General features: G+C 39.4%; 1 protein-coding gene and 1 long non-coding RNA gene across 2 annotated transcripts; one reads left to right on the top strand and one right to left on the bottom strand.

Annotated features, from left to right (window-relative positions):
* Positions 1-3,363: 3,363 nt before the first annotated feature.
* herc4 (HECT and RLD domain containing E3 ubiquitin protein ligase 4) lies at positions 3,364-24,340 on the bottom strand. The gene is made up of 25 exons (XM_088350904.1): positions 24,238-24,340; positions 22,416-22,679; positions 21,504-21,663; positions 21,343-21,419; positions 21,048-21,269; positions 20,755-20,845; position 20,032; positions 19,479-19,609; positions 19,240-19,391; positions 18,328-18,404; positions 18,118-18,239; positions 17,923-17,982; positions 17,736-17,847; positions 17,471-17,660; positions 15,412-15,584; positions 15,222-15,341; positions 13,729-13,827; positions 13,495-13,662; positions 13,270-13,413; positions 13,029-13,195; positions 11,050-11,116; positions 9,743-9,825; positions 9,490-9,673; positions 9,318-9,420; positions 3,364-6,708 (listed from the first exon to the last, which is right to left on the bottom strand). The coding sequence occupies exons 1-25, from the start codon at positions 24,320-24,322 to the stop codon at positions 6,500-6,502; spliced, it is 3,261 nt and encodes a 1,086-aa protein (XP_088207030.1). The 5' UTR covers positions 24,323-24,340; the 3' UTR covers positions 3,364-6,499.
* LOC148353996 (uncharacterized) lies at positions 24,208-26,189 on the top strand. Its single transcript, XR_015852403.1, has 3 exons — positions 24,208-24,372; positions 25,138-25,291; positions 25,362-26,189. It is a non-coding gene; the product is annotated as an uncharacterized LOC148353996 (long non-coding RNA).
* Positions 26,190-27,527: the final 1,338 nt, after the last annotated feature.

The raw sequence follows: 27,527 nt of genomic DNA, 5'->3' as shown, positions 1-27,527 counted from the left end.
ATGAATTTAATTGGAATTGACTGCCGTATTCAGTCAAGTACGTCAGTCTAATGTTAAAACTGTCTCCGCAAAAAGAAACAAAGTCAGGTCTCAAAGAGCTGCACAGACCACAGATTATTGCAAACCACAGACTATTATGACACCACCCCGATCTAAAACCTACATGAGGGCAAGGAAAAAGTCAAAAACCTCAACATGAGTAAAATGAAGAAACCTTGAGAAAGGACTGTACAACTACAAAACACAAATTTAAACCATGGCAACTGCAGCACCACAACACTGTTGGTTTTTATGAATGGCTGACAAATGAGATTGCTAGCCAGGTGACCATCCAGGACTGCGGACACCTTCTCAGGACCTACAGCACCTCCGGACGCTCAGAAATATCTTCATCAGCAGAATCCCCATTACGAACAGCCTGGCTGTTAATGGTCAAGCTCCATTAGCGAGCTGGTGATGTCCTCTCTGTCCATCAGGTCAGACACCTGCACTTAGTTAATTGCTTTGTTGGGTCAGTTTGAACTCTTGCCTCTGAAATGACGTGACAGAGGAACTTGACAGATCTTTGAAAAAAGTGGCACTTTTTCAGTGCCAGCCTGAAATTGTGGTTCTTTAAGTGTGAGAAAACCTTTTCCAAACGCTCGGGTGCAATATGGTCTGTTGCACCATGAGGTCGTCGATGTCACACAAGAGAATTGTGAAGTTCTCATTCCCGAAAAGTGAAAGCTTCATTTGCATGAATCTATCCAGACTGGCAGCACGGCAGTGCAGTGGTTAGCGCATGTGCGGCACAGTTTTGAGGTCATGAGATCGAATCTCCTGGGTGGAGTTTGCATGTTCTCCCTGTGCTTGCGTGGGTTTCCTCTGGGCACTTCAGTTTCCTCCCACATTCCAAAAACATGCATGTCATGTTAATTGGCTGGTCCTAGGTATGAGTCAGTGAGTTGTCTGTGTGCCCTGCGACTGGCTGGCAACCAGTTCAGGGTGTCCCCTGCCCAGTCCCTGGAGAAAGCTAGGATTGGCTCCGGAATTCCCACAACCCTACTGAGGATAAGCGGTGCAGATAATGGATGGATGGATCTATCCAGACTGTTTGATAAACCTTGCAGCATCTGGTATGATTCATGCAGGCCAAAGCGAGGTGATACACAGTCTACTTTTTGAGATCTTCAAAAACAAGATGTAGACAGTTCAGTTGCAACATCAAACACTGCTGTAATTTTAATGTACCTGCTTTTTCAGGCACAGCCTTGCTTTCCACTTTTCTGTGTTGAAAGGGGGAGAAGAAGCAGTGGGAGATTTCCTCAATGGCACCACTGTCACTGAGGGCAATTTGAGACTAGAGATTAGTCTTGGTTCCCATGCACATGTTCACTGCGATTCCCACCCACCAGAGCCGCAGCCTTGGCTCCCAAACTAGTCTCGGATACGTCCAATCATTGCTTGCTGACCATTTATCGAGTTTGTAATTCGAATGTCAACAATAGTTCTTTAGAAGGGCAATTTTTGATAAATGTGTGAGGGGGTGTGCCTCCAACTATGGCAACTGCAGCACCACAATAATGTCAGGTGTTATGGACGGATGATAAATACCAGGTGGAATGCAGATGTTTGTCTTTATTTCGCAACTTGACACACAGTGTGACAAACATGCAGGGTTCGATGAGTTTGTCGTGTCGTTAATCCAACACGTGTAAAGCGACTGACCGGAAGCTAGCATAGCCCTGTGCTTGTCACACCGTGCCCCAGTGCGTCACTTACGCCCAGGGTTGGGTAGGGTTACTTTAACTTGATTACTTTCAATTACTTTTGGATTACTCCAATACCAAATATGCTAATAAAAGACAAAAAAAACAACTAAATATGAATAAATTATGACTCACAACACGTGGTAAGCTTTATCTCCTGGCTTTGATCTCCGGCAAAACTAACATAAAATGCGACAGAAACAAAATTAAAATAAATCCAAACAGCTTGCCATCATTTTTGCCGTTCCATGTATTTCGTTACTCCCCAAGCCTGCACAAAATTTAGTAAATTTATTCATATTTAGTTTCTTCCTCAGCCCGTGATCTTCAGCTCTCGCTGGAGCGATTCGCAACCGAGTGTGAAGCGGCCGGGATGGGGATCAGCACCTCCAAGTCCGAGGCCATGGTTCTCAGTCGGAAAAGGGTGGTATGCTCCCTCCGTGTCGGGGAGGAGGTCTTGCCCCAAGTGGAGGAGTTCAAGTATCTTGGGGTCTTGTTCACGAGTGAGGGTAGGATGGAACGGGAGATCGACAGACGGGTCGGTGCAGCGTCTGCCGTCATTCGGACCCTGTACCGGTCTGTCGTGGTGAAGAGGGAGCTGAGCCGAAAGGCAAAGCTCTCGATCTACCAGTCCATCTACGTTCCTACCCTCACCTATGGTCATGAACTTTGGGTCATGACCGAAAGAACTCGATCCCGGATACAAGCGGCCGAAATGAGTTTCCTCCGCAGTGTGGCTGGGTTCTCCCTTAGAGATAGGGTGAGAAGCTCAGTCATCCGGGAGGGACTCGGAGTAGAGCCACTGCTCCTCCGCGTTGAGAGGAGCCAGTTGAGGTGGCTCGGGCATCTAATAAGGATGCCTCCTGGACGCCTCCCTCGGGAGGTGTTCCGGGCATGTCCCACCGGCAGGAGGCCCCGGGGGCGGCCCAGGACACGTTGGAGAGACTATGTCTCTCGGCTGGCTTGGGAACGCCTCGGGGTCCCGTCGGATGAGCTGGAGGAAGTGGCTGGGGATAGGGACGTCTGGGCTTCCCTTTTAACGCTGCTGCCCTTGCGACCCGACCTCGGATAAGCGGAAGACAATGGATGGATGGATGGATAGTTTCTTTTGCCTTTTATTAGCATATTTGGCATTGGAGTAATCCAAAAGTAATTGAAAGTAATCAAGTTAAAGTAACCCTACCCAATCCTGCTTACGCCATATTGTAATAATGCATATAACACTCAAGTTACACTGCCACAAAACGACCTAAGGACTCGATGAACCAAATTTAAATGAATGTTTACATGTATGTGCTAAATCGTCTTACTAATATGGTTTGAAAACACTTTAAACTATGCTGTCGTTGATTCAAATCTATATACACTTGCATGAAGCTATTGGTTAAAATAAATTTTGTTTGTGTATTCATAGATGCTACAAGCGCGTGGTACGTGTCCTTAAAATAAAAAAAACTCTTTTATTCTCTATTATGTATGTGTTAACAATGTTCAACAGAGTTCAAAGAGCCTTTACATACTATTTTCGACCGCACTTATCTGCTTTTATTATTAGTGTTCCTGCCAAGAAGTGCATTACGCTTTAGGGAAGGACAGTGTGATATCACACGCATGGTCATGGTAATCTTTTATTTCAGGATGAAAATGATGAAAGTAGAAAAAGGACAGTCCAAATGCCAACCCTAAACCCCCAAAAAGATAAAAAGAAGGATGTTTGGTCAAGCGCATCTTGGAATTTAATAATTGCACGTGCGACAAAAAGCTGCAATGATTTCAGCCAGAAGATGGCTTCAGTGTGTAGAATATTTCAAAGTTATACAGTATACACCACCTTTAAGTAGTGCTTAGCACAACAAAGTGAATCAAGAAAGTTTTCATAGTAACTGTATATCAGGCCATTCATTTGAGATTGTAAATCATGTGGAAATAAACAAAAGCTTCCCAATTATGTAATCAAATTCCTGCCGTGGAGGCAGATAAGAAAACCAATAGACAACTATTTTTTTAACAAGTATTGTCAGCTCAAGTTTGCATTTAGGGCGGCAGTAGCTCAGGAGGTAGAGCGATCGTTTTAGGATTAAGGGATCCCAGTTCGAATCCCGGCTTGTCCGTGTTACATTTCGAAGTGTCCTTGGGTAAGACACTGAACCCCTAATACCCCCAATAAGCAGGTTAGCGTCTTACATGGCTGCAATACAAGGCCGCTATTGGGAAATGTGAAGCACACTGTAAAGCGCTTTGGGAAGTCATTGACTTGAAAAGCGCTATATAAATGCAGATCATTTCATTTCATTTCATTGTCTGAGTTGCATTACAGCATGAAAATATCCCATCAGAAAACGGTTCCTACTTACTGCATATCAATACCGGTAGCTATGTCATGAATTAACTGTATAAATCGGGGAATACTGTAGTAGTAAAATGACCAAAGTGTGAATTTGTGGTTCTGGCGTCTGAAGAAGGGGTCATTTTTATTTGTATAGCCCTTAATCACAATTAGTCTCTAAGGGCTTCACAAGGTATTACATATAAGAAGTTTAGGTTATTCGTATGCTATAGAGTAGAAGTGGGCCCAATACTGCCTGATTAAAAACTTCAACAAAAACAATATTACTCTCCTGTTGTTCTCCCTTTAAAGACAATTTTGGTACTGTTTTATACAGCTTATGTGGAAAAGTTAATAAAAACAGCATTTCGTTTTTTCTTCTACTGTTGTGACCACTTCAGGAAATGTGGTAGGATTTAAAATTAAAAAGTACATCGTTTGGGAGATTTTTTTCTTCTGGGTGTTAACAGAGCGGTGGGTCATTTTGACCCAAGGACAACAGTGGGGTTTAACAGTCCTGCGCAGAGGTTCTTTTCACTTCAAATTCACAAAATGATTGGATGTGTCAGTTTTATATTCAAAATAAATGAGCAATTCTACTAAGGGTGTGTGTGGATCGATCCAAATATCAATACTGAGCGAGTACTATAATATTGTTAGGGGGTTGTGATATTATACAATATAACTTTTGAATTTGATCTATTTGTGTTTACATATTATTTGCGCTGCTGACTAATATTTTAAGATATTGCGCAAAGGAATACATTTTGGTTGTGTTGTTGACATTGTTAGACAGAATTTGTATTTTTGTTTCGTTCATTTTGGGGTGGGGGATGTTTTACTCAATTGACTTGTTCTGAATTATTTGTTTAGTAGAAATGTTTTTTTTCCCATACTTTTAACAGCTGTTTTACATCGTATCGGTTACATGTAGGTAGCACTGTGGCTTAGTGGTTAGCGCGCAGCCCCGCGGAGCAGAGGTTCAGGTCCAGCTATCGCAACCTCCCTGTGTGGAGTTTGCATGTTCTCCCCATACCTGCATGGGTTTCCTCCCCAAAACATGCATGTTAAGTGGCTGGTCCTAGGTATGAATGAGTGAGTTGTCTGTCTCTCTGTGCCCTGCCACTGATTGGAAACCAGTTGCTCACGGAAGATAGCTGGGATAGGCTCTGGCACCTCTGCAAACCTACCGAGGATAAGTGGTGCAGATAATGGATGGATGGGTGGGTGTTTACACTATTTGCACAAGGATTTATTTTCAAAATTCTGTGCAATGAGAGCTATTTTAATCGTCTTGTTGAAATGGTTATGTTAGCATATTTGTTACATTGTCTTTTTTTGGTTAAACTCTGGACTTTTGATCTAGAACTGTTGTAATAGAAATATTATATATTAAAATTGTTATACTGCTTAGGTTTGCATTGAATGATTTAATAAAAGTGAAAACATACGAGTGCCTAAAATGTTCGTGCTGTGTTGGGGTCAAACATTCAATGATCATGACATTTCCAAGCAAATGATATTAATATCATCGTTCATTGTTATAACAACATCAATTGCAGCCTGGTCATCCCGCTTCCAGGATGACCTCATGTTGAGGTTTTTGAGTTTTTCCTTGCCCTAATGTAGGTGTTAGATCAGGGGATGGCGTAGTAATGGTCTGATGTTTGCAATAATCTCGTCTGTGCAGCCCTTTGAGACTCCTTGTGATTAAGGGAGATACAAATAACCATGACTTGGCTAGAACTGTATTCGCTAGGATCGGATAGTTTCCTTAACTCCAAGAAACACCCACCCCTTACTTTTATGAAGCTGATATTTGTCACGTCAGCATAAAGCAAAAGTACTTTAAGAAGCAACCTAAAATACTTCAAACAAACTTCTGACAATGACCAGCATTTATTCATTGACCATTTGAAAGCACCCTAAGCAAATGATTCGCACAATTTTTTCTCCGCCGTCACAACAGAATCAATGAAAAACCGAAGGGTGGTACAGTCGTTCCCGAAGCACACACACTTCATGCATAAAGGGAGGCGAACTCTGTTAGCTCTTTTCAATGTTTCTCTTTATAAACATCCTGGTCACCCTGAAACCAGTATGCTAATTTAAGTGTGGCTAATTTAGATATCATATTCATCCAGTATTTGGATTTCAATTGTTGCCGTAACAGTTGTGTCAATGCTGATCATGTTGGGGTGTAAAAGTGATGAAACAACGATTACTTATTCTTGCTATAGCTAAAGACGGAATGTGTGTCCCCTTTAATAGTTGCTTTACTGACAAAAACTATGATAAGCTTTGTAAAACAACACAAAACGTGGCTTTAAGCTCCTTTGCAGCTCACAGTATCAACAGTCTGCAAAGCAAATGTTGGGAATATGACGGCTGTCGACATTCAGGAGATAATGATTGCACCTTTTCCTCATGCTAGATTAAAGCCTTGATTATGATCGATAGCTTGAAGCAGCTTGTCATGCAGTGTTTCTGCATTGGTGTATTTGGGCAAGTCCAGAAGGTTGAAGCATGTGTGAGCAACAGGCAAGTAGTGTTCTCCTCCGCTGGTGGGCTGGATCACTAATTTAAGGCTTTTCATGCCCAGGATGGGGATGCGATCACTTCCTGTAAGGAACACTAAGAGGACAAAAAACAAGATTTATTTTAGGTTTACAACTTCAGATTTTGAACATCCTGAAAACCAAGATAATGGATTAAGCTGGGATATGCAAGTTATTTAGGCTTAATTTAGCATCAAATCAGTTGCATGAAAGCAGGGTAAATTTAGCTCGGCTCAGTTGCTGCAGTGATTTATTCTCTACATGAGACGGTAAGATCTTGCTTTAAAAAAATCCAGCCGGACCCAGGCCCGAGCACAATCAATTTACTTAATTTGAGGGACTGAGCCAGAAGAAAACATGAATTTTCATATTTGATTTCAGAGTGCTGGGCCAGGCTTTTCGATCAGACTTCTTTTTTTATCTAAATTATAAACCAGTCATTATTCTTTTTCTTTTTGTGTCACGCAGTGAAAGCGCAATGGATTTAGTCCCACTCTCGCGCAACACAGCCTGTGCCACTGCGCACTCGACAATGAAGGGTCGATGATAAAAAAAAAGTCAGCGAGAGAGAACTGAACCCGCACAAAATGATTGATTTCAGGTCTGGCTCGGCTTGAGCTCAGACTTAAGATCTTTCCTCTTCTCTACAGCTAGCCTATTCCAACCAGGCTAACAGCCACGCCAAGATTATCCCCAGAGATACATCAGGCACTTCTACTGTCAATGGTGTGGAAAATGAATAGGTTTTTATAGCATTTTAATAGTCTTTGATTCGTTTTTTGATACATTAACATTTTACATATGCTATATTGTCATTTTATGCAGCACAACAGCGCAGTGGTTAGTGGGTGTGGTGCACAGAGGTCATGGTATCAAACTTTCCTGTGTGAAGTTTGCATGTTCCCCCCGTGCTTGCGTGGAGTTTCCTCCGGGCACTCCGGTTTCCTCCCACATTTCAAAAACATGCATGTCAGCTTAATTGGCCGGTTTAAATTGTCCCTAGGTGTGAATGAGCGAATAAGTTCTCTGTCTCTGTGTGCCCTGCGACTGGCTGGCAATCAGTTTAGGGTTTCCCCTACCCACTGCCCGAAGACGGCTGGGATAGGCTCCAGCACCCCCGCGACCCTACTGAGGATAAGCGGTGCAGATAATAGATGGATAGTTATTTCATTAAACTCTTGACTGTACATGGTATTACAAAATAAATGCCTTTCACTTATGTTAGATTATGCTCTGACTCAGTCACCAAAGACAGTACAGCATGTCTTATTCTGAATAAGACATAATAAGTTATTTACAAATTTTACAAAAAAGGCACCCACTAAAAACAAATTAGGACTTGGTCTAAGGACTTGGCAACAAAAATATCAAGCAACGGGCTCCTTATCTGCGTTTATCTTCTTCTGCGATTTTGGCACAAGCTTGAACATTGATTCAAGGCGGTGCTCATGTTGAAAACTGACAAATATTTGTACTCTTCTTTGTAAATAAAACCAATGAAACTTCTGTCCTTCAATATAAAGTGTATTTAGTTCTATTAAAATTTATCATATAGTTTCAGAGAAATAAACATTTAGACCATTGTGGAACACCTTGTATAATTACAGTGGGACCTCGCTACTTCGCGGTTCCACGTTTGCGGGTTCAGAGCTTCGCGGGTCGAAAAAATAATAATAATAATAATAATAAAATCAAATAATAAAAAATAAACAAAAAATGAAAAAATATGATATATATTTTTTAAGCATTTTTGAAGGGGCGTCGCTACTTTTCGCGGATTTTCACTTTTAGTGGGTGGTTTTGGTCCCCATTAACCGTGATAACCGAGGGATTACTGTATAACATTCATTTCATAGAAATTCATGTAGTCAATTTAATGCTGTCAGGTTATGTGTTTTATCGCTTTGCCAATGAAGAATGCTAGTCCATTTGCCGTCAGAGCTTTGAGTAATATATATGTCCAACTCCCATTCATATGTTCCCTTGTCAAAAAGGGAGGGTTGTTTATTTTGAAGATCAATGAAATTTAAAAAAATCCTCAATTATACAAGAATTTGAATTAGAATCGTCTTCTTTGTCATTGATAAGGTAGTGTATATTGTTGACAACGAGATTAGATGTAGCACTTCAGGATATAAACAGGTAATAAAATACTCAAAAGTCAGATTAAGAAAAATAATATTAGGATGAATAGCCAAACAGGTGTCTTTGTTGCATTGGCCAGGAATCGAACTCGGACCTCCAGCGTAGAAAGTTATTTTCACAAAATATTGTAAATGGCATGTATTTCATTGAGCAATTTCATGCACACTTTCTCCCCTTCTTAGTAAGAGTGCTTGTTTAACCTCTTTTCCTATAATTTTTTTCACATCTTTATAAAACTAGATATGAAGCTGTTGTTCTGCGGGCCTTTAAGACAATAGAAGACACATTTCCGTTTTCTGGGATTCTGAGATTGAGCCAGACGGTCTCTTTGAGTTTGGCTTGAACGCGCATTTATCTAATCCCAAATGTCTACAGATGGCTTGACATAGCTGCGCCTATTCAGCCTGGCTCAAAGAACGTGTAAACTATGAGGCCAAAATGTGCCAACCAGACTAGATCAAGCTCCGCTCATTCAATTAGCCTGGTTTTCATTATTCCAGTTTCATGCAATAAGCCGCTGGCACCGGGAGAAATACTCACAGAGGAATTGTTTTTTCTTCTCCAAAGGAAGTTTGTGGAACACCTCCCAGAAAAGCTTGATGGTGGAATGCTCTGCCCAGTACTCTCCTTTGTATTCAGTACTCTGAGAAAAAAACGTATACGGTGAAACTCAAATCAAGTATAAAAAGATGGAACTAAAACGATGCAAAACCTTTTCAAGTTCAGTCCAGTCGTAGTTTGTGTTCCCAATCACCATGGCTTGAAGTTCGTTGGGCTGGAAGAGCTCCAAAACTTTGCCTCCACACACCTTGTGGAAGCCTGCGTAGAAGCACTCAAAGAGAGGATCTACCGAGGTGTTGAATCTGTAGTTGACGTATGCGTTAACAAAGTCCTGCCTGGATGGGAAAACAGGATCAGGATATTGCCAGAACCGTATTTTACAATAAACGAGCTTAACCAAATACCTGTTAGATTTATTAACATTGATGTTTTCACCATTTGGGATGAGCTCTATCACTTCAGTGGCACCATAGTTCTCCTCTGTGATCTGAAAATGAAACAATCATCATTTAAGTGTGAGTGTGTAATTTACAATTAGAGGTCATTAGAGATTAGAATGGGGCTCAAGTGTGCTCATTCGAAGAAGATCCACTGCTATAGACAGAATTTGGAAGTCTACTTCATTATTTTCTTGTGTTAGCAAGGATGAATGACAGCCAGTGACACCACCTGAAACCTGGTTGTTATTGGCGACAACTAAAGAACTGAGCAGGCTAGATGCGCCCAGAGTGGCTAAAAAGAGTGAATAACTGGTGTAAGTGGCTAATTTTAGAGGTCAGCAGGAGAAGATACCGAAAAGGCCAGCTGAAGCAGCTGACAAAAACTGCTAGCAATCTTGCCATAGCCTTTAGCCAAGTGGCAAAGGTGAGTGGCTAGGGAAGGAAACAGTGGAGAGAAAAAAGTTGAAGATGTCTAAATCACAGGACTCAGTAGTAAAAGGTAAGGGTGCGGTAAGTGCTAAAAGCACCACCTGCTCAAGCTACCTTAGGAAAATGCTTATTTGGGCTAATAAAATGGCAGCCAAACATGAAAACTTCTTCAACAGGTGTCTCTACTTGTGTAATACATTGACAAATTTCTACACCCACGAGTCTGTTATTATTGTTTATTGTCTGAAATATCTATCTATCTACCCTGGTCATATCCCTCGAGCGATAGGGGTGACCGACAGCAAGACAACCACATACAAAAAAACTAAAGAAAATAAAAAAGGGAAAAAGTAGCAAAAAAACCACACAAACGTTTTTGGGACAGACCATGGCCAACCCAAATGCCCAAACAAGTTAAGCACCTGGGCACCCAAGTTGGTCATGTTTTCATAACACCAGATGAAACGGGACACAAGAAAGCGGCCATGTCACTCGGGCCAGGGTGAAACAACACACTCTTTTGTTCAAAAGCAGGGCCTGACAGCTTTCACTGGTTTACCCCTGCCGTATCATACAGGTGCCCTGGCCATCCCTTAGAACACGTCTAAACATCCCACTATCCTTTTAAAACACCTCTCCACTCATTCCTATCACCAAGATCTCTAGCTTCCACTATATTTAGACCTCTTTCCTGCAGTGCACTCATATCACAAATATTAAATATGTTTTCGTTTATGATTCAAATCAATACAAATTTATTTAAATGACCAAAATACACCAAGGAGTACTCTATAACGCACAAGAGGCCTTTAATTTGATGTGGGGCTAAAATTCATACTCACTGTAAAGTTCAAGCAGAAGGTTTCCTCAAGGTCATCTTCAGTGTAGTCCAGTAACTGTTGGAGGCTCCTAGTTTAGAGCACATTAATATCTTCAATAATCAGATTTTCGAAAGCCACAACTAATTTAAATATAGGAATGAAAAATAAATCCAGATTGACATTGCAATTTGAAAATTGCACATAACTGGAAATTAGCCCAAAAAACAAAGCCTATTTTTTTTTTTATTACAGCAAAATGTCTAAAACAAGTTTCAGTTATTTTTTTTATATTTTGTTCAAATGATAAAGTCATGGATTTGTTTGCCTCATTGTATTATGAATTATTTACACAACATTTTCTGGTCAAAGTGTGTCTGTTTTTGTTGATGTTGTTCTTATATTACATATTAAGTTTCATTTGCCATATTTACTTATTTTTTTAGTATTTGATTCACCAAAAAAACATTTTTGTATAGGATAAAAGCAAAATACAAAACATATATATATTTTTTATAATAAACCAAACTGTTTATCCATCTTAGATATTTTTCTAGTCTTGGTATAAAATAATTTGGTAGAAAATGTTCAGGGTGTCCAATAGTTTCAAATATTAAAATTCTAAATTACTGTGGCATGTTGTTTAAAGGCACAGGGTATATACACTGTAATTCGACCACTAAATGTCACTGTTAGTACAGTGCGTAGTACAACCGAAAAACGAGTGCTACACAAAGCACAAGGAGGAATACAAACTACAGACTCAAAATGACCAAAACCCACAATTTCACTTGAAGTTTTCTTACCTAGCCTTTTGGAAGTGTTTGGGTAGCCTTAGCAGCAAGATGGCAGACAATTATATGGTGAGGCTCACAATATTTAAAATTATTTCTATTTTCTCAACTATCGATTATTTTTTTAAAATGCCAGTTATATTTTAGTTAATGTATTTTTGCTTATTATTTAAAACAGTATTGTTTTTAAGAGAAGAATGATGTCATTTACTACTAGGAAATGCTAAATACAGACGCTGCCCTACTTAAGAATGAGACGATTGTTCGTTAGTTGGATTTGTTCGAAAGTTGCCTTAGTGCTATATTTTGTATGGAATGTATGTTTAAGGCTAAATAAGTACGTGTAAAGCTTGTATAAGTAACCTATATTCTTTTGTACTAAAAAATAATCATTTCATAAAAAGATATGATCTATAAAGATAAATAAAGTTAAGTTTAACTTAATTTTAGAAGATGAGCTTTATGAGTGGTAGAAAGTGGCTGAAAAAAGCGACCATTTTCTCAACCGCATCAAGCTTTCTTATTCCACTTTAATTTCAAAAGAAACGACTCGCCTCTTCTTTACACCAACCATATTGAACGGATGCAGATATTAAACAATAAAAATGTCAAAGTTCTTAGCACGCTGGAGATATAGTATAGAATGTTTACACACGAACTAGGAAGAGGAAGCTGGATTTCTTTTTCGGTTGGATGGTGGATGACCTCTCACAGCGCTACACGCCGGTAGCGGCGGAAAGAAGCACTACAGTAATAACCTGTACTCGGAAAAAGGTGCACACAATAAAAACATGTAACGGACATCAATGTCCGGATATTTTTCGACAAAAAAATGTTCGTATCTACCGTTTTTCGGAAGTCAAATGGTCGTAAGTAGGGGAGCGTCTGCGATACACACTGTCCGTTTAAGTGTGAACATCATTTTTTGATAAGCAATTATTAATATGTATATTCATCTTATCTTTATAGGTTAAGATCTCTCGCAGTGTGGAAAGGAATTTAAAAAAAAAAACATTAAACCACAATAAATAGAGAAATTCCACCCTTCTTTAGACAAACTTTGAAGTTCATAAGCCAGTTTAATTTGAGTCACTTCTAAAAAGTTATCAACCCATTTAAGACCAATTAGGGTTTGACATCAAAAGAGCAACATTAATACTGTAGTTTCACGAATTCAAATGACAAGCACAAGACGACTTTTGAGCTTACCTCCCCACATCTGGCACAAGCTCCTTGAGGTCCTCTAGCGTCGGATTCTGCTTGAGAAGTTTTTTGTAGAGGGCCACAGGAAAGTTGAGCTCCACAATGGTAAGGTTATAGATGGCGAGACCGCATATGACACCGATCAGGTTAAACAATTCGATATCTTCGAAGGTCTGGAAGGAAAAATTCATTTTCTGCAATCCTCTTTCTCTGCTCACGTTAGCTTTTGTGCCGTTTTGGTCAATACCTTGCTTGAAAACCAAAGGAGCCTAGACTCCTCGTGGTATCGGAACATCCCGTACTTTGGATCCAAGAGTTCTTTCATGATCAGGAGGAAGAACTCCTTTCTTACACCTCCAGCATCGACTGCCTCCTCTCCCACAAAAATTACCTGAGAATAAGCGACAAATGTTTCACAAATAAAGATTAATCTCATTTCAGATGACGAATCATCCAAACTTATCAAATAAACCTTCAATGGCTTCTTGTAGTCGACGTTTTTGGACTTCCTGAGGACTTCCATGGTGTCCCCGACTATGTTATCCCGCCGGACGATGAGAATGAGGCACGGGTTGACCGACTCTACAGCGGGCATGAACATGGAGCTCAAATTTTGCATCTGAGCCTGATCCACAGCCATCTAAATAAATAAAATAATGTAAGGCACTTTTTTGGGAGTAGTACTATCATGAGTAGAAATAATTACCTGCATTTGTAGGACAGCATCAGTCTGCAGCAGAGTTGTTTTTGCGGGGGCATCAAATACAAAAGGATACCTGCACAAAGTCACCAAGCCCTCCTGAACCTGAGGACAGAAGCATCACGGAATGAGCCACATTTATCTACTGCAAAGGGTAGCCCGCGAGACAGTCTTTCAAATCCGGCGTGCCAAACAAAACTGTTACAAATATGATTTACATAGAATGGTGCCTGTCCTCAGTGTCCCTTTGTGCAACTTCCCCTCATAAAAATATTGTTTTCAGGCATCGTTAATTTGTTCTGCATTCAAGGTCAACATTCAAAGCTGGCTAAATATTTCTGTACTTGCTATTCTTTGCTGTATTGATGTATTTTTTATCAAGAGTTTTTTTCATATATTTCTTTGTTTTAATTCTGAGTGTTTCAAAACCAATAGGAAAGGTTATTTATAAAAAACAAGAACAATTATAACATGAAGATATGAACATTTATTTGTCGTTGTTGCTGTTCCAAAAATACTTTTATTTTGCATGAATGGAATTTTTGTCGTAAGTACAAAAATGCAAAGAGGGGAAAAATGCCCAAAAATGTTAATACCTGTACATCCTTTTGAAATACCAATGACGATATGATAAAATTTTTATCGGCCCACATTATCATTTTCTTCATGTATTAACGATGTATCAAATTCAAAACTTTATTGCCAGATATATTATTTTTTTCTATTTATTTGCAAATTTTTCTCCTCACCCTGCTCCTCTGCCAATTTTTCCAACCCAAAGTCCGCCACTCAAAACATTTAACCAATTTATAGCAAGGGTATCTACCCTTTTTTTAAGCGGAGAGCTACCAAATTTACATATAAATGTAACAGACAAACAACCAGGGGAAGGCCACATGCTCGCCTGAGCCACCAGCTTCCGGGAGCTCATTTGCATGGCCTCCCTCATCCTCCTCACCCTTATCGACTTTGAATAAGCTGTGCAGAAAGCAACCAAAGAAGCCTGATGAGGCGATCTACTGCAGACACCACAGGTATTTTTATTCTTTATTAGTTCTTGCCGAGAGTTCACAATATTATGATTGTCTTATTTTTTTTACCAACCACGCTTTGTGAAATTATGACACAAAAGGTTCTATTTTGGTCTCATCTGATCACAAAACTTTCTCCCATAACTCCTGTGTATCATCCAAATGGTCATATGCAAACTTAAGATGGGCCTTGACATGTGCTGGTTGCCCCCACTTTGATTTGCACTTCTGAAATAAGTTACTACTCTGTTGCTACCATGTCATTACTAGAAGTAGGGTCAAAATAGGCTCTGTCCGCCTATGCAAGATATAAATCAAATTTCCAAGAAAATCACAAGGATCCATCACTGATGAGCCACTTTCAGAACCATTCTGTGGGCTTCTCAGGGGGTTATGTGGCACCCACAGTCACTGGTCTACAGCTTCAGACAGTTTGTTACATTTAAAAAGCTGCCCAAAAATACTCACCACAGGGTACATTTGTCTTTGAATCCATGTTATGTAGTCATTTCTGATGTCTATTAAGTCATCCAACTCGTGAATGTAGAATTTATCATACTCTATGATGTGTCCGCCTCTCTGGTTGACCTAGAAAAACAAATCCTCATTGTAATGCATCGATGATAAAAAAGCAAAGCAGCCAATCTTCATTTCTTACTATGTGAAAGAATTCCAGGAGTCGGAGCGACGAGTCCAGAAAACAGGAGAAAATTCTTTGTTCTATTGAAGGGATTCCAGCCTTGTGCATCCGGAGCAAGTGCACCACTATTTCTTTGTACAACTCCACCAAACGCTGGAAGACTGGCGACTCAAATTTGGACCACCAGTTTCCTTAGGAAAAAAGAATACATTGGAATACGGCAATATACTGTGTATAGACCTCTGTTGACCAGCACAACAATTATAAAACGAAAGCACTGTGCTTATTTGAAGTATTTTTAAAATAACAAAAAAAAAAAAACATAAATAAAAAAAAATTATCTGATGCAGTAAATGTCAATCTAGTTCATTTTAAGAACATTTTTCTTGTTTACTTTAAAACAATTATTTACATATATCGTAAAATGTAAAGAAACCATGTTTGAAACATGACTAATAAAATAAAAATAGACCAATCTATAAGCCAAAAAAATATGTTATCTTCTATCAAAGTAGATGGGAAGTAATAATTTTCCTTATGTTTTGTTATTTTACAAAAAATAAATCTTAAAGCCCCAGTGTGAAACATTTGACCACTAGATGTCACTGTGTTGTGTGGTGCGGGCAAGTGCCAGTGCCTCAGGGCACAGCTTGGCGGTATCCTGACGGACCAAAAATGGCAAAAATTTCGTAACATGTTTCACAGTGATAATCCTGAATATAAATGCATTCCACTGGCAGTTAATTTCGCCAAATTTAAGTACACTATTAGGGTTTTTACACCTTTTTAATGACCAAATTCAAGCACATTTTAAAGACTTTTAAAGACAATTTTCCAATTTCTCCAGTACTATTAAATGAATGAATCCATTGTGAAACTATATATCTGAAAATAACAAAAGCCATTTTTAATCGTACGGGTGCATTTGATGTTTAGATCTTGAGCCAATTGTGAATATTTTTGTTTTCAAGGCAAATCTCTGCTCTTATACACAATGTTGCCTATTTTGCAGTGCTGCATATTGCACTAATATGATCCCCTGTAAGCAAACACCCAATGTAAATATCTTCTGCCTCTACATGACCACACTTTCATGTGTAAATATTGTGTAAATTATATTTTTATCTTTTTAAATTTTTTATCCTTACAGTTAAATGTGTAACTGGAGTGCCAGGTCCAATTTTGTTGTCACAATATGTTCAACCCATTTTGTAACGATAATAATAAAGGTATTTTCTATTCTATTGTATTCTATTATAGGTGTTGGATTAAAAGGACAGTATTATGTAGCTTAGACTTTCAGTTGCAGGAAATTATTCCCATTACAATTTAGCACTGGGAAACACTCATTTAATGCGTGGTACATAATGGATGCCTAATTCTTAAAATACACATTGCATAGTTCCCTGTTAATGTTCAGCGTGCATCTATACTCTTGGGAATGACACTTCCTAGGACAATGCGTAAATCCTTTTGATACAACAGTTCTGATTCATGGCTGTGGAGACAAATGTGAACTAAGTTACTTGGGTAAGAAAGAAACAGCAAAACATCAGCGTTGTTTTTGTAGAAAGATAAAAAGAGAGAAAGACAGAGAGAGAAGGAAAAGGCCAGGGAATGAAATAAGGAAAGTGAAAGAGGAAGAAAGAGAAAAAACCTAGGACCAACTGCCATTAATGACGAGAAAGGAAGACATACAACTGCAAAACCAAGCCAACAAAAAGCAGTGCCGGCGTCATTTCTAAGCCGACTTGAGAAACATGGAAACTATTTCAAGCAAAAACTTCACCCAAAATTCAAGCAACAATCTTTAAAAACACAACACTAAATTCAACCATGTTCAAGGATTTCAAGCACCAGTACAAACCCAAATGACTACATTGAACCTAATCGCTAAGATAAAATCAATACTGATAAACACCTTAACTTAAAAGGAAGCAAAAATTTAAACATAAGTTATTTTGTTTCAATCATGGCAAAAAAGAGCTATTTGTGTGTGATTTTTTAATTAGAAAGTCAAACTAAAAAATATTGCTTGAAAAACAAAAACAGTTTAAATTAGAGCCTTTTGTCCTACCTAGCACTTTAAGCGGCGCTTCTTTAAGACTGACGAGTGCTTTTGCAAACGGGATGGAGATGGTCACATAATTGTTAGGATCGCTGAAGAGGGGGCATTCTGGAAGGGTGATGTAGAGTCTCAGGGCTTCTATGTCAGGGGGGGAGTTGCTTAGTCTGGGAATAAGATTCTTCTCCACGCTTGCTGCAATCTGACAGTGATGTAGAGGATGTGAAAGTCTGCTTTGCGACAATCAATTATCATCATCGATTTATCGCTCACCGACCTGTTGGGTAATTTCAGGGTAGTCAGGGCTAATCAATCTGTGCAACAGGAGACGGGCCATATTCAGATCGATGCCTGAGCATTTACTGCTGGTGCTGTAATGATCGGGTTGACTGATGACAAAGATGCACAGTTGATAAGTAACTGAACAGGTGAGCTTTCAAAGAGCAACTTCTTCGGCCTCCTACCTCACAGACAAAAAAGATCCATTGAGGCAGCTGGCAGTCGAGAAGACCAGGTCAATCTCACTGATGAAATCACCAGAGGGAAACAATCAGTGGGACGAGTTAAGAACTCATTCTAAATGCAGAAACGACTAAACTATGTACAATTTGTTGCGTAATACACAGTCAGCCAACGCTGTTGTGCAGTATGGACTTTACTTGGAGATTTCTAGCGGGAGTCTTCCTGGTGTGTGGTTCAGCCATCTTTGTATGGTTTCCTCGTTCAAAGTGGTGACTCTTCGCTGAGTGTCTGGTGCGGCGTTGTCGAGGCATTGCGGGCTCTACAAAAACGACGTCAACGATAAAATGAAGCATTTGCAGCCCGGAATATTTCCAAAACTACGTTATTAGAAAATTGTAAAAACTTACATTGCTTGTGAGATAGTGAGCAAAGCTTTGGTCTCCACCAGCGTAAATCCTTTTGATACAACAGTTCTGATTCATGGCTGTGGAGACAAATGTGAACTAAGTTACTTGGGTAAGAAAGAAACAGCAAAACATCAGTGTTGTTTTTGTAGAAAGATAAAAAGAGAGAAAGACAGAGAGAGAAGGAAAAGGCCAGGGAATGAAATAAGGAAAGTGAAAGAGGAAGAAAGAGAAATTGAGAGAGAAGGAAAGAAAGAAAAATAGATAACAAGAAAATGACAGAAGAGAAATAGGGAAAGAAAAGATAGGAAAGAGGGAAAGTGAGAGAGAAAGAAAGAGAAAAATAAATATAAAGAGAGAGAGAAAGAGACTAAGGGTGAGGGTTAGAGAAAAAAATAAAAATACAAATAGAGAAAGAAAAATAAGAAGAGATGGAGCGAAAGAGAGAAGAGAAAGTAAGAAAGTAAAAGAGGGAAGAGCGAGAGAAAAAAAGGAGGAAAGAGAAAAAGAAACAAAGTGAGAGAGAAGGAGAAAGAAATAAAGAAAACAACTAACAAATTTGAGAAAGATAAGAGAAAAAAGTAAAAGAAAGAAAAAGACACAAGGTAAAGAAAAAGAATGAAAGAAAGTTTTACTTCTGTACTGCATCTCTATTTTTCAGGCACTTACAGTAATATACCTTTTTAATTCAAACACAACAAATGAAACATTTAAATTTCGCATCTAGTAATATGCCCCGTCAGTTATTTATCATTTGTCTAATTGTACCCTTTTAAGCAAGTCAGCGCAAAATATACTCTTTTCTGTTTTCATTTTCGACCAAGCACAACATATTTCCGGTTTTCGTCCCCAGAATTTCATTTCCACGCATCCCTTGTAATTACTCATAATGGATCATATTCTACCGAGCCTCACCGTTATCGTCTGGATCAGAGTTTATCCAAGGCCCCTTTACAGGGCCCGGGGTTTTCCTATTGCAGCTAGTGCGTGTACCAAGCTGTCCATTGCCACCCAGACCAAAAGAGTCCATCTTCCCGCACGAGGGTGTGAAAGCCAGTGTGTGTTGCCTTCAAGTGCAAAATATTTGGGAAGGGAAAAGAACGTTTTTGAACAAATATGAATTAAGTGATTTTGATACTCGGGATAACTCTTACCTTCCGCATGCAATTTGCGTGACAACGTTTCCCATGAGCTCAAAGACTTTTCTTGGATTGATTTCATGATTTGTAGAGTTATGCCCCAGCTGACCGTATCCTCCTGCTCCGAATGTAAAGACACCCCCTTCCTGTATGTTTAGAGACAATGGAAATACTTTACCTTCACTTTGAGATCTATAATTGCAAAATAAAGATTTGGGTGGTTTCTTGGTTGTATGTTGAGAAATTCTACATTTTTATCACTTTTGGATTTTCTTTCCACCTCAAATGCCTACTTAATTTAAATATATTAGTTTAAAATATTATGGATGAATAAAGTTAAAACTATACTAAAAAGAAATACAGTGTATAGGTTGTGGGTATATTGAGACTAAACTTTTTTTCGTTTAAGTACCAGTGCTCGAATAAAGTTTTCTGACATTTTAAACAAGAGGGGAAGATATAGAAACTTGTCAAATATTTTATTCTCATTTTGTTTTTTTTGTTTTTTTAATTCTACAGTATTTTTACTTTGTGAAATAATAGAACACTTTACTTATCTTTTTAGAACTCTATATTTTATGGTTTTGTGTTAATGTATTATTTAATTATTTATAAATATTTTAGAATTGTATAAAACATCTCATTTGGTTAATTAACAATTCTTAAAATTTAGTAAACGTTAGTCTTTCCCATAGAAGATATTTTTATTTATTTAAATGTATAGTATACTACAATATTAACTTGTTCCTAAATTAAAGATAATAATAATATAATATTTTCTATATTATTGACTTATTTTTCTAGTTAAAAATGTGAAATAATAAATAAATAATACAGCATTTACAGTATCAGTTTTGCTAATTTTAAAATGCTGCATTTTTATTTTTTCCTAATTTAAATAAGCATTAAATGAATTATATGGTACATAAATTGCACCAATTAAAAAAGAAAAAACACTTCTTGATTTTTAATAAGAAAAATATTCAAGAAAATATTGCAACTATGCATATAAAATATATACTCGATAGTTTTACATAAAAACCTGAAAGAAATTCAACTAGCAATTAAGTTTAAAGACAGTAAAAATAAATGCTTAAAATAAGCAAAATTAGCTGGCTTTTTGGCAAGAATGTTTTTTGGGTTTTTTTGCTGTGGAGGTGAAAGTGAAGCAAAAGCAGCAATTTTGCTGCAATGTTACATTTCAATATGTATTTTAAAATCTCAAGTTCCGCAAGTGGTACTCGTACCCCATTTGGGAGGACCTTTCAAATTACACAAAAGATGACTTAACTTAGTCAGGGCTGCTGTGTGATCTTCTCCACAGGAGACAAAAATTACTCTCTGAGATCTAAGTGACTTCAGCAATGCTGGAAAACACCGATCTGGTAGAAAAACAAAACCAAAAGAGGTATAAATACACGACTGATAAGAATAAATCTAAATTGGAAGTAACGACTTAGAAAAAAACATTCTGATGCAAGGCTTTATGGAAAAATTCAGGCTATTTTTAAATGGGTGAAGGGCTTTCAAAAATTGAACATTTCTGTAAATACGCAGCCACCATTTTCCAGAAGTTCCTCTCACCATTGCTGTCACTGAGTCCCAGCTGCCCAAACTTGTTCCGGCCCCAACCGAACACAGCTCCGGACAATGTGAGGGCAAAGCTGTGGGCCCCACCTGCTGCGATCTGAGCAAAAGGAATGCCCTGCAAAGACTGAATGATCTGAGGAGTAGAAATGCTTTGCCCGTTGACTCCAAGCCCGAGCTGTCCGTATCGATTCTGACCCCAGGAAAAAACCTGACTCCCTGAAGGGGGGAAAAAAACAAACATGTCAGAACGACTCCAGTGGAGATAAGTGTTAATGAAAACCATCCTTACCTTTTGAAAGTGCTACTGAGTGCCAGTACCCACAGGCCACCTGAGCGATTTGAACATCAGTTAAAGTCTTGATGTTTCTGCCATTTTTAGGAAACAAAGGATATGAAGGTTTATTTTCGTCGATACAAAAGTTAGCATGCTAACATCACAAAATAATGTACCTAGGCACACGAACACATTCTTCAAAGTTGTTTAAGCCCAGCTGCCCATCTGAGCCGAGGCCCCAAGAGAAAACCTGCCCGCTGTCGTTTAAGGCGAGCGTATGCGACTCTCCGCAAGACACTGCTGTTATGATCTGAGCATCCAGAGCCACCACCTGCTCTAAGAGAGGACAACGAATATTCACTTGAGGAGGTTGTTCAACAGCTATCAGTTTTCTAGGATCGCTTATACTAGGGGTCCCCAACCACCAGGCTGCGGAACGATACCGGATCGTGAGCTACACAGACAAAGAGCAATCCATTCAATCATTTCAGACTGAACTTGAACCGAGGCTCTAAGGTGGGGCGTTTGAATTATAGTCAGAATGGTTGGCATGGGCGGGCGGGGTTTTTTTGGTTTGGAGTGTATTTGAAACAGTCCTTTTCTTACTTTCACCATTTTCATCATAAAATAATAGAAAAACGCTGGCACAAGCATGTAATCACTCTCTCCCCCATTTCCCCTGCCTAATTTCCTCCTATGTAATCCGCTCTGTGGCTGGAATTCTAAGGGTAAAAGATGAATGAGCACAGTGAGAAAAAAATATGTATAAAGGATATTTGACCTCTGTTCGGCATACTTGATAGAGAAAATGTGTTATTTTCAACATTTTAAAGATATCTCAAACTACGTACCTCACTTTACAGAAAAAGTTCAAACAATGTTTTTGTTTGATGCCGCTCCATATCAGACATTAAATTGATGCAGAAAAGGTTATAGACCCCTGGCCTATCTCATGCAGGGTCACAGATGAGCTTGGAGCTATCCCCCCCCCAAAAAAATGACTTATTTGAAAATAGAAAGATTCACAACGCCACAAAGCAGAAACTGCACCAAATCTTCCAGTCAAACTTCCTTTCAAATACACCAACCTGGTTTTTTCCGCGATCTCTCATGGCCCAGTTGACCGAGATCATTGCAGCCGCACGTGTATACCGTGCCGTCCTCCAGCAAGAAGGCGGTGTGCTTGCGTCCGCAGCCTATGTCGCGTACTCGCTTGGCAAGGAAGAATTCACACTGCCTCGGTTCCAGCACTATCTCCTCATCAATGCCCCCTAAACCGAGCTGGCCGTAGGAGGCATTGCCCCAACACAGCATCGTGGTCCTTCCTTGTGGCTGAATAAGCCAGCAGGAACCTATGTGTAAAAAGATAAATAGAAGAATACATTTCACAATCAATAAAACCAACCAGATCATTAAACCAATGTGAACTATTGTGACATTGAATACTCAAAGGGGCAGTGTGTATTAGATGTTGCTGTAGTGTGCAGTGCAAATATGTAAAAGTGAAGGTCAGGGAGCCTACGGTTTTCTCCAGGCCCTTATCAGAGCTTGTTTCATTATTGTATCATATGCTAGGGAATCTTTTTACATTTTTTCAGTGTACATCCCGACCCCTAATGACAGGGTTGTTTTCGGTGAACAGATTTTTGCACTTTATTTGATTATATCCAATGATTTTTTTAAACTATTTCAGTTGAACAAATGTTTTACTGTTTTAACTAGATTTCTTAGGTTTTACCGTATATTCTAATACCATATGCAGCATTTGAAACATTTTCATCATTCAATCAGTCCGCACCTCGGCCTGTGGCCAAGTATTTCAATCGGCCCTCCGCCCCTTTGACTTTGACACCCTAGGGCCCCTACGGTATAGTGCAACTAAAAATGAGCGCTAAAAAGCACGTGGAAAAATACAAACTACGGAGACTCAAAGTAACCATACAGCATCCTTTTTCTTTTCATTTATTTGCACAGCCTTTCAAAAGGTTTGGGGGTTTTGCAGATACTGTACTTTTAACTGTGAGGTGGCAGACAATAATTTCAGCTCCATCGATGTAAAAAAACACAAACTTTTTTACCTACGAGCATTTGAGAAAATGTGTGTTTATATGATAGTTCATATATTTTTGCTTAATAGTCTAATAATGTTTCATGTAAATAAATGAGGTTGTTTTACCACTAGGATATGTTTAATAATACACACTGTCCCTTTATTTAGATGAAGAAAAAACGGGCGGATATATCAGATTAGGGGCGACGACGGGTTATTTCGGGTAACACTTCAGCCAAACGAGGACGCCATTGAAAAGATGTTTGTCAAGCCATCAAAAATACCACCGCTATGAAACTTCCGGTTTGCATTTCAAATGGAAAAAAAAATCACACCCTCGGCCTCGAAACTAAAAATTAGCTTTTCAATGTTAACGTTTAATAATTAGCTCAACAACATTCACAGGAATCATTAGTTAAAACAAATGCAACACGGAGTTGGCAGTGAACATGAAGTCATCCTTGCGGGGGAGGATTTAGCTTTCTTATTTTGACGTCCTTAGCATGATGGCGACACTGTTAGCTATAGCCGAGAGATGACCACCTATCTAACTTTTGAGATCGTATATTTATGGCAGAGGTGTTATAACCTTACAGCTTAAACCTCTTGAAATACAGTGCAGCCTCTTGGACTCCTTCCTTTCTTGGCGCCGTACTACATAACAAATATTTTAAACTGAAGCACTGCTAATGTTCAGAAAACGGCGTGACTCATTGGAAGCTCCATAGTAAAAAGAGGCGGTAACGGCGCCTTACCGATGTAGACTGCGGCGATGACGCGATTTTAGTGTAGATCGACGTTATCAAGGGTACTTTAATTCCCAGTGTCGCTCCACGCTGCTACACATTCCATTCCTTTACCTGTCAACAACTGCTGATATGGACTTGGAGGAGCAGTACTATTCGTCAAGTTAGACATATTTCTCAATGGCAGTGCCGGTTTCATTCTGCGGAAATGGTGATGATTCCGACGTCTATATTCGAACAGAAAAAGAAGTAAAATTCATAATTAAGCTTTTATTGATATTGATGAGTGAATTCAAATTATTGGTGCTCGTATTAGTGTCTGTTTTTGTATCTGTTTACGAGTTTATTTACCTTTACACTGAAATTGAATTTTTCTTAGAACCGTGAATGACGTTACCTTGACGCTGTGGTAGAACTGTCGCGAAGCATCCACAACGTTGTAGTCTACACACGTAGCGCATGCGCAGTTTAGAGTTGTCACAACATGCACATGTTCACGTTTTTCATGACGTTTTTTTATGCACACTTAGATACGTTGACGTAGAAACGTGAAGTGGATTAAGAGTCACAGAATATATGCAGATACTTAAAGAACAGTGAACACTTCTTAAAGCAGGCGTCTCCAATGAGGATGGCAAAATTGCTGTTGAGATTGACAAGATTGTTTTCTGTTATTAGTGTCAATGAATTTGTTCAAACCATTAATTGCTGTTAAAAATGTTGAAAAAAATTGTTAGAATGTCATATTGTCAGATATAACGAAATTGTGAATATGCTTAATTGCTGCTAAAATTATCAAGAAAAATTGTTCACATTGTTTATTTGCTGTTAATAGTGTCAATAAAATTGTTCAAACCAAAAATCAAGCAGTGAAGCCCTTCAGGGATATGCTCCACACACACAAGATGACAAGATGATTCTTTAAGATGATTAATGTCCTCAGAAAAATGTATGAGTCAAGTCACGTTTATTTGTATAGCCCTTAATCACGAAATGTCTCCAATTAATGCACAGGTTACAATTACACCATCCCTTGATCTTAAACCGACATGCAGGCTGGAAATATTCAAAAACCTCAGCACCGGAAAAATAAGAAACCTTAAGAAGGGGCCTCACAAGTGGTAATCTTCTTTCCAGGATGACCAAGGTGTAATAGCTTCAGCATTGGGTAACACTGCACAAAACATAGTGACCATAAATAAAAAGAAAACACTAGTAATGTGTAAAAATTTGTCCAGAAAGTGCATGACAGCAACGAAACCTCGAGCCTGTAAAATTGTCCAAAAAGTCCATGACAGCAACAACGCAGCTTCCCATCTCAGCCCGCTGGTCGACGTTGACAAGCTTTAGGTCCAGATGCTGTTCCGCTGACTCATTTCAAATTGTCCTTCTCCCTCGTATCACCACCAGCCAGGCAGTTGAAAAAAGACGGGGAAAGAAAAGTATGAGGTAGGCATCAATCGTAAGCTATTGAATAGAAGTGGGTTTTAGGTATAGATTTAAAGACTTTCCACTGAGGTTGCAGAGCCTGTCTGCCCCTGTGTGCCCTGCAACTGGTTGGCAACAAGTTCAGGGTGTCCCGATCTGTTCCTACATCCTGTCCGATTCCGTCCCCTGTTTCCTGTATCGATCCCCTGTCCCTGGCTTCCCGATCATCTCCGGTTACCTGACTTGCTTCCGATCCCCGACCACGCTTTGTTTCCCTGTCCCGGCTACCCGACCTGCTTCAGATCTCCGACCATGCTTCGTTCTCCTGTCCCGGCTACCCGACTTGCTTCGGATACACAACCATGCTTCGTTCTTCTGTCCTGGCTACCCGACTTGCCACCTGTCACCGGTCGCAAGGGCTTCCTGCTCCTCCTGCCCAGCGAGCACCAGATCACTGTCTGTTCCTCTTGCCCTGACTTCCCCGACCCCTTAATAAAATATTGTCTGAAACGTTTAACATTTGGGTACACTGCTTGTTCCGATCTTGACAGAATTGTTCTGTGTTAATTTGTGTTAATGCAGCAAGTAAAAAAAGTGAAATAAGAAGGTAAAATAAAGAGCTCATTTATTTTTATTAAAAAACAATATTTTTTCCAAGGGCATTTTTTTCTTCTTTTGCAAATAATTTCACCTGGTTTTGAAAAAAAAATATATGATAAGGTCGCTTCGTGGGACTTTAAATGTCACCGCTTACGTCATCAACACACACCTCGACTCGCAGTTCATGAACCACTCATCTAAAATACTCAGGAAACGCTTCAGGCATTCGAGCCTAGACACATATCAATAGTCCTCGACTTTGTGAAAGTTGATAGCTAGTTTTTGTAACTAGTAAGCTCGGAGGGCTTCCAGTTTGATATGCATTTCTAAAATTACATGTAATTAATATGTTTCTTTCAGGTTATTATGAAGGTTAAAAATCGCTCGTTCAACCATTCAACACATGCTTGTCAACCTCAGCCAATTGATTCCCTTTAATGATTGCAATTCCCCGTTTTAAACCGTAAAAATACAATGCAGCACCTACTTACAGCAAAACAGACTATGTAGAAAACAGAGACAATATTAGGAATCTACGTTAATGATATTTCCTGCTACCAGTGACAGAGTTGATCTGGATTTAAGCCGAAATTAGCAAGACGTGATCAGTCTAATTGTCATTATTACTGATGTGACTCAGCTGTGCCCGCTCATTTGGCGCCAACCGCCGCGGGTTCTGATTGGCTACCTATCAGTATTTGAACCCAATCCTGTCTGTCCCCTTTTGTCAGTCCGTCTGCGAACCTCAGTGAATACTAGGCAAGCCTTTTTCGTACCCTGACTCCCACCTGTCACGTTTTTGCCCCCGTCTGTCTCCGGCTACGACCTGTTTTGCTTCTGAGCACGTCCGTTCTCCCGTCCCGGCTAACGAGCACTTTTTGTGTCCCGACTACGTCTACTCTCCAGTTCTGGCTTACGACTCACTTCCGACCCTGACCACGCCTTGCTCTCCCAGTCCCGGCTACTGACCCGTATTTTCCTTCCTTGACACCGCCATTGCTCGCTACGGAAGATCTTCTTCCGCGTTTGGAGCACAATCCGAGTGCGAGAGCGACTTGCTGTCCGCGTCCAGCGAACACCGGATCGTGGGCGCAGCTCTTTCTCTTTCCTCCAATAATACTTGTGAGAAACATAACGCAAGTGGGTCCTGTTTCCGTTCTGGTCGTGACACTAATTAAGAACTGAGTCTTTAATTTAAAAAAAATCAAAATTCCCATAAAAAAACTGTTACAAAAATTTAAATGATGAAGAAAAATGTATAAAATTGAGTGAAACCGTATAGTTGACAGGTCTGCAAACATGCCAGTTAGAAATCACATTTCCTAGAAAACCACAATGACCCGTTATTTTCAGAACCGGTCCGCAGACTATTCAGG

Source organism: Urocampus carinirostris, chromosome 13 (genome assembly GCF_059441175.1).
Source record: "Urocampus carinirostris isolate Australia breed hairy pipefish chromosome 13, RoL_Ucar_1.0, whole genome shotgun sequence".
NCBI lineage: Eukaryota > Metazoa > Chordata > Actinopteri > Syngnathiformes > Syngnathidae > Urocampus > Urocampus carinirostris.
Note: the sequence above shows the minus strand (reverse complement) of the source record. Positions and strands in the feature narration are given on the sequence as shown.